The sequence below is a fragment of the Gigantopelta aegis genome, chromosome 3 (genome assembly GCF_016097555.1).
Source record: "Gigantopelta aegis isolate Gae_Host chromosome 3, Gae_host_genome, whole genome shotgun sequence".
Classification (NCBI taxonomy): domain Eukaryota; kingdom Metazoa; phylum Mollusca; class Gastropoda; order Neomphalida; family Peltospiridae; genus Gigantopelta; species Gigantopelta aegis.
Genome location: NC_054701.1, coordinates 74,935,950 through 74,949,229, shown reverse-complemented (window position 1 = coordinate 74,949,229; position 13,280 = coordinate 74,935,950). Strand labels below are relative to the sequence as shown.

Here is a 13,280-nt window from a genome sequence, read left to right as displayed (position 1 = left end):
GTAGAGGTTTTCCAGAGGTCATTATAAAGGGGAAGGGTGGAAAGAGTGGATTAATTTTATTATGTGGGTGGTGGGTTCTGGAAATAATTGCCCTGTCCACACACAAAGCCGTATTTCATTTCTGAAACAATGAGGGTTTTTTATTGTTTGTTGTTTAAATGTTAGTTTTTAAAAATTTGTATGGGTTTTTTTGGAAATGGGGAGGGTGGGGAAGATACACAGTGACACACACAAATATGTAATATGTAATTACACAGAGTTGTAGTTAACGAAAATAATAATTTATTTCAGCATTAAAACCGTTTTCTTTAATATAATAAAATTATACTTTGCATTTAACTTCATATAATATGACAGGAATGACCGTGGACATGTTGAAATAAACAGTTCATCAATACCATTTGCTTGTTTACTAAAATAAATTAAAGTGTCAATGGAAATTAATCACAAGATACAAAATGTTTTTCGGCCATTTAAAAAAAGCCATTAATAAAAGTAGTCTGTCAAAACCAACAATAGTCACAGCTAAACAAGATAAATTAAAAAAAGGTGGTCAATGTATATAGGCTAAAATATATTCAGTTATATGCAGAAGGCGTGTCCATTATAGATAGGTCATTTTTAAATGAAAGGACGGACTTTACAGCTATGGTGACAATACTCAATGACGGATGCCACCGGTGGGGTAGGATATGCTCATCCTTCGCGAATACCTGATATCAGGACTGTTTTGATAGTAATTCATGAGTGCATGAGTTTCTGCTTGTTTTGATTCAGTACACTAGTCTGGTAGTGGCAGTCCTCTTTGTGGCGGTCGAGAGGATGTACAAGTATTGCCCAGTAAAGTATCTCATCGGGTATGGATGTCCCCCTATAGACGAGGCACTAGAAATATATTTATGGAACAACGACTATTTAGCTTATTCTACTCTATACCTTCTAACAATATTAATTAGCTTTTTGTAACAAAATAGAATAACTACGATACGATACAGCACAACATAACACAACACATCGCAACATAACACATCGCAACACAATACAATATAACACAAATTTAATTGCAACTTTTATATGGATATATTGATCATTGAAAAATGTTCCCCGTAAACCAAGCATACAATATGAATAATTAGCTACAACTATAACAGAGAAGAAACATGTTGATATTAACCTAAGCGCCAAACTGAAATCAAAATTATTGTTCGTTCTTTTCTTTTTTTCACACAGCAGTGAAAGCTATCAAAACCTACGTGCGGACGAAAAGCGGTCGACTCATTGAGAAGATCATCTTTCTATCGGAGGAGGACTATGAAGCCTTCAAGGAGGGCAAGGGCATTCAGGACATCCTCAAGAAGTACCTGACAAAAGAAGAGGCCGAGGGCTTGGAATCATGGGACAAAGACGAGGTGAAGGCTATCACGACGTTCGTCAGGACGAAGAGCGGACGACTCATCGAGAAGCTGGTCTATGTCTCGAAAGAGGAATACGACGATATCAAATCCGGGAAAGTGGACGCCAAGGACATACTACAGAAGTACGTGAAAACGGAGGATGGGGAGGTGATCGAGGGATGGGGGGAGGCGAAGATGAGAACGATAAAGACCCACGTGAGGACCAAGAGCGGCAGACTCATAGAGAAGGTGATCATGATCTCCGAGGAGGACTACAACGCGATGGTCAGAGACGGGAAGGATCCCGCTGAGATCTTGGCGAAGTACATTTCCCTGGAGGAAGGTCAGACTCTGGACTCCTGGCAGAGCGCGGAGCCCATGAAAGCCATCAAGACGATGGTGAGAACAAAGAGTGGCAGGCTGGTCGAGAAAACCATTTACGTTAGTGCTGACGATTACGAACGAATGATTAAGGGCGGTGGGGACCCCAAAGATATTCTGAAAAAATACATGGGCGATGACGCTGGCGAGATTGAGTCTTGGCACAAGGCGTCCGACGAGAAGCCGATGAAAGTGGTGAAAACCTTCGTTAGGACAAAGAGTGGCAGGTTGATAGAGAAGACTGTGCTACTCACCGAGGATGAGTACAGGCAATTCGTAGACTCTGGCGGGGATCCGGATCTGCTGAGGAAGTTCATGGACCTCGCTCAAGGTGAAACGATTGAGGACTGGGAGAAAGCGTCTACGGTGTATTCCTTGGGATCCGATGACGAGGAAGTTAAAAACGGTGGGCAGTTCAGTTGAAATAGTTATTAAGTGCAAAAAGGTCATATTATACTTATATGTATTTATATTAATTTTAATGCATTTCTGTATGTATTTCTGTATGTATTTCTGTATGTATGTATGTATGTATGTTTGTATGTATGTATGTATGAATGTATGTATGTATGTTTATGTGTACGTGTCCACGCGCGATTGTATTTGTGTTTGTATGTATTGTGTGTGTGTGTGTGTTGTGCGCGCGTGTGTGGTGCGTGTATGTGTGTGTATGTGCGCGCATGTGTGTGTATGTATATCTGTGTGAGTGTGTGTGTCTCTGTCTTATGTAATAAGTGTGTGTGTATGGTGGATGGGTGTGTGTGTGTGTATATGTGTGTGTGTGTGTGTGTATGTGTGTGTGTAAGTATGTGTGTATGTATATGTGTGTGTGTGTGCGTGTATGTGTGTGTAAGTGCATGTGTGTGTGTGTGTGTTTATTTACTCGATATGTATAGGTTTTCTTTTTATTTGTACAATATATTTATTTAGTTATTTATCATTCTGTAATATGTTCAGATGATCTGTTATCGGCTTTATTTTTTTCGTTAATTCGTTGATTCATTTGTTCTCTCCTTGGTAATTTAAACTGTCCAGATTAAATATGTATTATATCGCAATTGCTGGCAAATTGTTTTCAATGGAAACACCAATCTTTATATTCACTAAACAGTACTGTGCGTAATCGTTCTTAGTGTAAACATTTTTTCCAATAAATAACGTTCTTCTACTGTTAATTCAATTTGAACAATGTCAAAATGTCTGGTATTTGTTTCTACTATGATTTATTCATAAACTGTGGGCTTTTTATAAAAAAAACTTTATTGTATGGTAGGACAGTAGGGTACAGATATATATAATTTTGGGGAACGTATGTCAAGGAAACACCCAACGGTGAGGACTGGATGTATGGCAGAAATATATTTCAGATGTTCAACTGAACTATTGCATGTTGAATTTTTATATTGATCATCGCTTTATTTTCACATTTACCTTAGTCTGTCACCCAAAAGTCGATGTATTTTTCGTGCTGGAGTGTCTTTAAATATTCAACCATTCATTCGCTTGCATAAGTAGTAAGGAACGTATTCCATGTTTCCTCAAATAATATTTCTAATTATTATTATTATTATTATTATTATTATCCAGCGAAACCCGGAGAACGAGTGGTTGGGAAAGATGGTGTGGTTTACGAAATTGTGGTTGATCCAATCACGGGCAAGAAATATAAAAAGTAAGTATAACAGGATATCAGCTACAGTTATACCATGTTGAAAGACGTATGTTCCTTATAAAGAAATTATGCAACTTTCAGTCCATTATGCCCGTTTTCCTTGTTACATTCACGGTTTATAACTCGATACGGGCGCCATGTTGTCTCGGTTAACAAAAACAGCATGTTCTGTGATATCTCTATGTGTATTTGAGATCTAAAGACGACGCCGCACAATATGTGCCTTTTACAAGAATAGTATTTATTACAAGACAACATTACGATTAATTGCTATACATTTGGTATTTCTCTTAGTAATGATTCACTGGTATCTGTGTTGTCGGCTTAACAACAATACATTTTCCCTTTAATTGTTTCCTCAAATCACTAATAATGATTTTAACAACTAGATAATATATACAGTTACGAGTATGGAGCCTAATTCACAAAGGTCTCTTAGACTCTGTTAGACAACAAAGCATCCTCTTTGCAAGTCTTTTAGCATTGCACTGCGATATCGCAAAGTTGCGAGAGTTTAGTGAATTAGGTACCAGGTTTATAGTTTGCAGTATGTTTTACTGGCGGCACGAGTAGTTTTGCATTAAAACGAATATGGGTTGCTTTCAATGTTCACAATTTTTTGGCGTGGCGCGATCAATGAAAATGGAAAACGGATGCATAAAAAAACCCTTGCCAATCCCTTACACCACCATGCACTCCCATTAGATACGCCGCAATTTATTATAGGAAATCTTTTATTTAATGACGCATTCAACACATTTTATTTCCGGTTATATGGCGTCAGACATATGGCTAAGGACCACACTTCATGGGCTACTCTTTTCGATTAGCAGCAAGGGATATTTTATATACACCATCCCACAGGAAGGTAGTACATACCACGCTCTTTGATATACCGTTCGTGGTGCACTGGTTGGAACGAGAAATAGCCCAATGGGCCCACTGACGGGGATCGATCCCAGACTGACCGCGCATCGAGCAGACGCTTTACCACTGGGCTACGTCCCGCCTCCAATTTATTATAGATTCATGCCTTCATTTTCAGACGAGTTCTTCACCCCGACTCTGACGTCGACAGTGGAATCGCTTCAATGCACCGAGGCAAGAAGGGGAAGGGAGGGAGAGGGGAGGCGGGGATCGCGGAAGAGGAGTCGGCGAAAGAGAGACTGAGGAGGAAGATAGGGAAGAGGGACGAGGCCAGCGATAGCGACTACAGCTACAAGAGCTTCACCAGCGACGGCGGCACCCGCCACGTCAAGAGACGAAAGAAGAGGGCGGATGGAACGTACAGCGCCAGTGAGTGCAGTTTCTGGGTATTTATTGTTGATGATGACACTGATGATGATGATGATGATGATGATGATGATAATAATGATGGTGGTGGTGGTGGTGGTGGTGGTGATGATAATGATCCACCGTCACCACCACACCCCACCATCCTCACGCATGTACGTTAAGACATACGGGGGTGAATTTTCAAAGTATGTTTTCTTAAACGCATGTGTTTAAGCGTTATACTAACTATATACTGATTGAAAAAATAAGGCTGCAACCAAATTCTCATCCACGGTGTCAGGACGTTAACCGTGTTACTGACGTACAATCTCACGTTACTGACATTGAATCCCATATTAGATATTTGAACGTTATACAGACATTATGACGTTAACAATTATACCACGTGTCCCATTCAGAGGCGGATCTGGGGGTGTGGGGGGGGGGGGGTGGACAAGGGCCCGTCCCCCCTAAATTTTGCGGTAGTTATAATTTTATTATATATTAAACAAAATATTTAAATTTACGATCCCCATCCAAACCTCCCCCAAAATTCCCTTGGCATTCCCTCTCATGTCACTGGGGGCACCCCTCTAAATGGATTTTCTGGAGCCGCCACTGCCATTATTCATTCTCTCAGTATAATATAGTTGCACGTAGGAAACAAAAATTGTAAATTCTGTCCTATTTTCGTTCCATTCCAGTGGCTCTGTGCAATATATATTTCTCTAACTGGGTCTAGCATTAATGAAGTACTGTTACAGTGTTAAAATTACAAATTTATTGGTATCTATTATACTCTTTACTTCTTAAACCCAGGCGAATCGTACCACAGCTCGCAAGACGAAGACGGTGCAGCCAGACGACGGCGACGTCGTCGGGAACGTAAGCACGGACCAGACAGCGCCCACAGTTACCACAGCTACGTGAGCGAGGGCGGCACCCGCCACGTAAAGAGAAAGAAGAAGCGAGCGGACGGGACGTACAGTGCCAGCGAGTCCTATCACAGCTCGGACAGCGACCTACCCGGCGGGCGACGTGCCACGAAGAAAAAGAAGGAAAAAGCGGCACGGAAGAAGCTGAAAGAGCGGGAGCACGGCAGCGGGAGCGAACACAGCTACTACAGCGAGGTGAGCGAGGGCGGAACGCGCACCAGGAAGCGAAAGAAACGGATCCGCGATGAGCATGGCAATGTGATTGGTTATGCAGCCTCTGAAAAGTACTCCAGTCCAGGCAAGTCTGTTTACTACTACGACTACCACTACGACTACGATTACGACTGTCACTACTACTACTACGTCTTCTTCATGTTCCTTTTCGTCTTGTTCCTTTTCTTCTTTTTTATTTTACTTTTCTTCTTCTGCTTCTGATTTTTCTTCTTTATTTCTTCATTTCCCCTTTATTTTATTTTTGTTTTTACTTCGTCTTATTTCATTTATTTTTCTTACTTTTCTCCTTCGTACTTTTTTTAATTTTCCTTCATCTTTTTCCACTTCGCTACATGAACATCAAATAAAAGGTGTTTGGGAACTGGAAGCACTCTCTGCAAAGCGTTCCATTCAGTTGTACATGTAGGCATGTAGACGATGGCCTATCTAAACCTTTAGCCGTATTTGCATATTATTAATGCTGTAAGCTAGGTGTAAATGGACTAACTGAGAATATGGGATAGTGCTAAAGACGAGGTAACTATATGTAAAAACAGAGACTATGGAATAGTTCCAGAGACTAGCTCAATAACGAGAATATTTTATACATTATAACTCTATTTCTTGAACGAAATCTCTTTTTAAATAAATTATAGTAATACCTCAATACATTATAATTATGATTTGAAAAGGTTTCTTAATAATGATAATTTCTTTTTGCAGATATTTCAGACGATGAAAGGTAGGTTAAATATTGTACGTTATGTCTATGTGTATGTGTGGCTGTGTCTTCGTACGCGTCTATGGTTGTGTGTTTGTTTCTTCGTCTGAATGCATACCTATGCATGAATGAATGAATGAATGGATGGATGGATGGATGGATGGATGGATGGATGAAAGAAAGAAAGAAGTGTTTTATTTAACGACGCACTGAACACATTTTATTTACGGTTATATGGCGTCAGACATATGGTTAAGGACCACACAGATTTTTTTAGAGGAAACCCGCTGTCGTCACATAGGCTACTCTTTTACGACAGGCAGCAAGGGATCTTTTATTTGTGCTTCCCACAGGCAGGATAGCACAAACCATGGCCTTTGTTGAACCAGTTATGGATCACTGGTCGGTGCAAGTGGTTTACACCTACCCGCTGAGCCTTGCGGAGCACTCACTCAGGGTTTGGAGTCGGTATCTGGATTAAAAATCCCATGCCTCGACTGGGATCCGAACCCAGTACCTACCAGCCTGTAGACCGATGGCCTGCCACGATGCCACCGAGGCCGGTAAATGAATGAATGGATGGATGGATGGATGGATGGGTGAGTGAGTGAGTGAGTGAGTGAGTGAGTGAGTGAGTGAGTGAGTGAGTGAGTGAGTGAATGAATGAATGAATATGTGAATGGCTGAGTGTATACACGTGTCTGTATGTGTCTGTGTATGTGCTTGCTCGTGTATGTCTAGGTGTGTATCATATGAAGTGTAAATGCAAACAAATATAGAAATGATTAACATAGATGGATTGATTGATGGATAGATGGATTATATGGATGAATGGAAAGATGGATGGATATGCGTTTACATATATCTATGTTTCCGAATAATAATACACACTGTATGTAATGTATAATATACAACCATCACAGTGTCTTGTAAGTATTTGTGTGGTATCTATAGCGTCTATACGGAAGTGTCGGATGGAAAAGGAGGCAAAATGTTGGTTAAGAAGGCCAAACCAAAAGGCAAGAAGGGTAAAAAGGGCAGGAAAGACAGCGGTCCGGTGTTTAGTGACGAGAGTTCGTCCGATGATGACGTGGACTTGGAAAACATGACTGAGGAAGAAAAGAAGCAATATTTCGAAGCGAAGGCCAAACGAAAGCTGGAAAGAGAGGAAAGACGGAAGAAGAAATACGGGGACAAATACGAGGAGATGTTGAAAAAACACGAAAAGTTTGTACTCGTTGCACAGAGTTCACTGACTTATTTCTCACTGGTGGCGGTCTTCACTTAACCTGGAGTTAATTAACACGTCTTTGTTTCCTGTGTGGTGGCTACAGTTTTATAACTTTGACACATAGGTTGTTTTCCGTTGTTGCTCACCTGTTTGACAATTTTATATTTAACAGTTCATATATATATATATATATATATATATATATATATATATATATATATATATATATATATATATATATATATATATTTCTTATTCTGTGTTACTTTCATTAATCATGTTATATTTTAGTAAACACACACACACACACACACACACACACACACACACACACACACACACACACATACACACACATACACACACACAGATATATATATATATATATCATAATTGCTGTTCCGTGTTTTATACAAGGTTTCAAAACTAATATGTTAAAAATCTGTAGTTGCTTTTGTTTGTCTAACCTCTAAAATAACTAACATTTTTAATATAATTATTGTTTGGTATTCTGAATAAAAGTCTTTGTAAGTACATGCAATTACTAACTCATTAGTTAGTTGTTTATATTTTGTATTTAGTTCTATTTAATGACGGCTATAAAATAATGAGTTTATATATACATGTAGTCTGGCTTGGAATCTATCTTTCTTAATGCATTATTAGGTTTTCATGGTTGCAATCATTACTCTATAATTACGCTATACATGTTTTATCATACACCTTGATATATCGGGTGGCCAAACCAAAACGATAACCCTACTGAATATAGAATTATTGTAAAAGTATGTGGACTGTAACTTTAATATTCCACACCTATTCGCTAATTTGTTTAGTGTTCTGTCGATTTCTCATCGCCGTTTAAAAGCACACATTATATTAGTATGCGCCTCAGTTTTCTATTGACACCCAATAATCGATGATTAATTGCATTCTAGAGTTCCTTTACACAAACGGTCCATTCCTTATTCATATGACGTAAAGAGTTGTAATACTATTCCGCGTATTATATATCCAAGTGCGTAGCCCTTTTCGGTTCATTGACCAGGAGTTTTACCCCGTTTGTTGATATAAATATTACAACAGTTGTTTGTTTATTAAACCGTTACAAATAGCAGTGATTTCAAACTAATACTGACAGCTTCAGTGTACATAATGTTATAGGCATGTAAATAGAATGACTCAAACGAAATGTAATGAATATAACTTACAGAATGGGTTATACAAACTGTATACAGAATGGGTATTTGAATTGTACAGACAGTAAGACACATTTTTTATTTACGTCTCAACTTGTGTACAGATTAAAAACATAGTTCAACAACAATACTATAATACAGAAATAAAAGTACACAATCCACTCCTATGGAGTTATGAGAGACTTTAGAACTATTAAAAGACAATCAGAAATATTTTTTAACATTTTGCCTTTACAAGAAATAAAATAGAAACCATAAATATTGTACGTGCTTACATATATATATATATATATATATATATATATATATATATAATTTTGGCATTGCGCCTTTAATAATAATGTTTATGGATTGCTTTGATGTTTGAAGCGTGACTGTGCATTATGTAAACGGATTTGTTAAGTTAGATTTCTTTATACAGATCGATAAGTTAACATCATTTTTCTTTTCTTTTAATAGGTTTTGTTTTTTGGTTGTTGTGGTGTTTTGTTTACATAACATTTATAGCAGCCTGAATATCAAACGATTAGTCGATGGGGAACATTGGGGGTGTTGTTGGGGGCGGGGACGGGTCAAAATGTTTTATGTCAGATTTACATCACATTAACTGGTTATTCCCTCGGTACCTGTTATTGTTGTGAGAAAGAGTTCCTTGTTTTACCTATGTAATACAGACCTAAGGCTGACATTTTAATAATGCAGTTCTTATTTTTAACATAGATAGATACATGTATGCATACATACATACATACATACATACATACATACATACATACAGAAAGGATTTAATTATCCTCTGCGTCAGTGCGTTAATATCTATGTATGTAATAGTCAACCTCGACATACATACAATATATAGATATTCATACATCAATACATACTAGCCAGTGCCAGGTATGCCCACTGTTTCATGCACGTAAGCGGGATCGACCGCGTAGATTGTAGGCCCCATGCATATGGTTGAGTTAAAAGAGCTTCCTTTTTATGGAAGCTTCGATACCTCAGAGCGTATCATGGTTAGTCTTGCAATTTGCGGTCGAATCGGTGCCACAGGTTCGATCCCAGCAACGGCATGGGACAATTTGTGAGGCCAGAAAGGATTTAATTATCCCCTGCGCCAGTGCGTTAATATCTATGTATGTAATAGTCAACCTCGACATACATACAATATATAGATATTCATACATCAATGCATACACACATACACATTCATATGAATAGATATATAGACATCGGTAAATAGACAAATAGATAGCTAGACAGACAGACAGACAGATAGATAGATAGATAGATAGATAGATAGATAGATAGATGTATGTGTAGATAGGTAGATAGATAGATAGATAGATAAACATATAGATACATATACGTATGAATAGATAGATGACCACAGTTAGATGGATAGATATATAGATACTTCAGTTGATGTGTGTGAATAGGAAGAAAGCCTCCTTTGAAAGGTGGCTGCTTAGCTGAGATGACCACTATATACAATGATACATGTTCCGTGTTTCTCTTGCAGAAAGAAGGCCGACAAGGTAGAACGCCGTAAACTGGGTTACGCGAGCGACGAGTCCTCGGTGTACGATGAGACTGGGAAGCGAATCCCTAAAAGCATGGTGTCGTACGAGAAGGGATCTCGCCGGGGACTCCTCGATCAGGTCGACAAGACGGACGGACGCGGACTCAGTAACATGGACGAGTGAGTTGTACTTTGAAAATTATTACTCTTAGGCCAAATACAAAATACTTGTGGTTCCGGTTACTCGAGCGATACTAATTGTTTTCGCGGATCCTAAACTGTTTTCCACCTACTGACACTGGCGTAGCCAGGATTTTATATTGGGGGGAGGCAAACCCATATCGGGGGGCCAACCCACACTGTGTATTTTATATATATATATATATATATATATATATATATATATATATATATATATATATATATATATGTATATATATATATGTATGTATGTATGTATGTATGTATGTATGTATGCTTTTATAAAAATGTAACTAATATTTAAAAAAAACAAAGTTTGATTGGGGGCATCCCCCCCCCCCATCCCCCCACTTACGCCATTGCCTACTATTTAAAACCGTGAGAGTATGCAGCATTTGTTTGAGTGTTACTTTAGTGCTCTTTGCCAAGACCAGTTTGACATATTTTAAAACAAATTTTCTTTTAAAGTTAAGCCTACCTACCTACCCTACTTTATTTTCACATAGAACCAGAACCACACTTTTTTTTTTTTGGGGGGGGGGGGGGGGTGCCTTATTTGATTCAACATGAAATGTATTTTGCGTAACAGTTGTATTCTAAATAATGTTTTGTATCTTTATTTTATATATTTGGTGTAAGGCAACCTAAAATACCTAATTTAATATTTATCCTGCTTATAATTGTTCGTGTAAGGGTCTGTTTGAGTTTCCGAAATGGCATTTTATTGATGACAAGATAATTGAATAAAATCTAATAAAATTTGTGATAATAAGAAAGAAACAAAGGGAAGCTTCACCCGACCCCTAATTGAATCTGCCAATGGTTTTTCAGACCATAATGCTGTCTTTATTTTATAAAAATACAAATGTTATACAATTATATTGCTTATGAACCAAACATTATACGAACATGTTAGCATGTACAGAGGTATGATTTCGAATGTTCAGTTATACTTTATATTTATTTCAGTTGGTCTGGAAAGAAAGGAAAAAAGAAAGGCAAGACAGATGGGAACGAGGCTGATGACGAAAGTGATGAAGGTATGGCTATGGACAGATTTTACACTTATGTATTTTGTCAGAGTTGTAGCATTACTGCTGTAGATATGTAATACGCAATCATGTGTTAGTTTGTGTTCATGTTTCGGCTGTATGCCGATTACATTTAATATAAAAAGAGGAACAAAAACTTATACATATATTAACACACATATTACGTAAAACATTTACGCTATTCAAGCTAGATGAGCAAGCAATTTGAATCTGCAGCATACTTCTGGTTTATATACGGTATAATATTATATTATATGTTATGAATAATGAAACAACTCAAGTCATGTATAATTAAAATTCAAAATGTATCATATAGGATGTTTAAAAATATTATGTTGTATGATATAAAATGCAGATACCGCCGATTACCGATCACGCGATATTTCGAATTTCGTATTCCAATTTCATTGGCTCAAGTCCTCACTATCATCAATCTGATTGGTTTAAGCACTTAATGTCATCAGTTTGATTGGCTCGAGGACGCACTGTCATTTCTATCTTATTAGTTCTGACATTTAAAGGGTTAATTGAACGCGATGTGATCATTCACTTTAACCCCAAGAAAATGAAGAGTTCAGTCTATGAATGAAGCTTGCAGATGTTTTTTTGTCAACTTTTCAAAGACTGACAAAGACCGGGTGGGTACTCGTGTTATAAAAGAGTGTTTTATATTCACAACTAAAAACACTGATGGCACAGATTTTAAAACATAATTATGTTTTGTGGTTGTTTTTTAGCACCTTTTGTTCATTTTGTTTGCTGTTGTTATTGTTGTTGTTGTTTCTCAAATCAAGTTTCCTTTCGAAGTTTATCACCACTTGGTTATTTTGACACACGCACCCTTTAGTTGATGTTAACACTTCTGCAACATTCACAAACTGTTTATTACATGCATGGTTTAGTATAAAGTGTTTTTACCACTATTATTTTTTAAATAATAATATATACAGTGTATTAATTTTCAGTATCATATAGGATAATAAAATTTAATATGTTTATTTGTTTTTGTTTCAGTTGATGGCAATTTGTAATATCAATTACTCGAAATTTTGCTTTATAAAAACAGTTATTTTAAATTTCAAAGTCGATATTTAATAACTTGTAAAAACAGATGTTATTTACTTATGGAATATTTATATTAAAATTATGTTAAAATTGTATACAAACATATATTTATTATATTATCTGTTATACTGCACCGTGTGCGCACGACGACCGTTTCATTCCGTGTACGACAGTGATAGATCACTTTTAACATACTTTGATTTTACTATTTTACACATTACTTTTGAGCTACAACAAACTAGATAAAAAGTTAAAGTTTGTTTTGTTTAACGATACCACTAGAGCACATTTATTTATTAATCATCGGTTATTTGATGTCAAACAATTGGTAATGTGAACATATAATATTAGAGAGAAAACCCTCAACATTTTCCCATTAGTAGCAAGGGAACATTTATATGCACCATCCTACAGATAGG

The 13,280-nt window shown here is 37.3% G+C and overlaps 1 protein-coding gene across 1 annotated transcript in view; it reads left to right on the top strand.

Moving 5' to 3' along the window:
* The window catches only part of LOC121368836, a 105,933-nt gene that overhangs the window by 28,963 nt on the left and 63,690 nt on the right, over window positions 1-13,280 (top strand). The window contains exons 6-13 of the mRNA XM_041493582.1: window positions 1,231-2,181; window positions 3,363-3,447; window positions 4,493-4,743; window positions 5,542-5,955; window positions 6,594-6,612; window positions 7,546-7,818; window positions 10,544-10,723; window positions 11,714-11,784. Coding sequence (XP_041349516.1) covers window positions 1,231-2,181; window positions 3,363-3,447; window positions 4,493-4,743; window positions 5,542-5,955; window positions 6,594-6,612; window positions 7,546-7,818; window positions 10,544-10,723; window positions 11,714-11,784 — 2,244 coding nt within the window. The remainder of the gene's footprint in view (window positions 1-1,230; window positions 2,182-3,362; window positions 3,448-4,492; window positions 4,744-5,541; window positions 5,956-6,593; window positions 6,613-7,545; window positions 7,819-10,543; window positions 10,724-11,713; window positions 11,785-13,280) is intronic.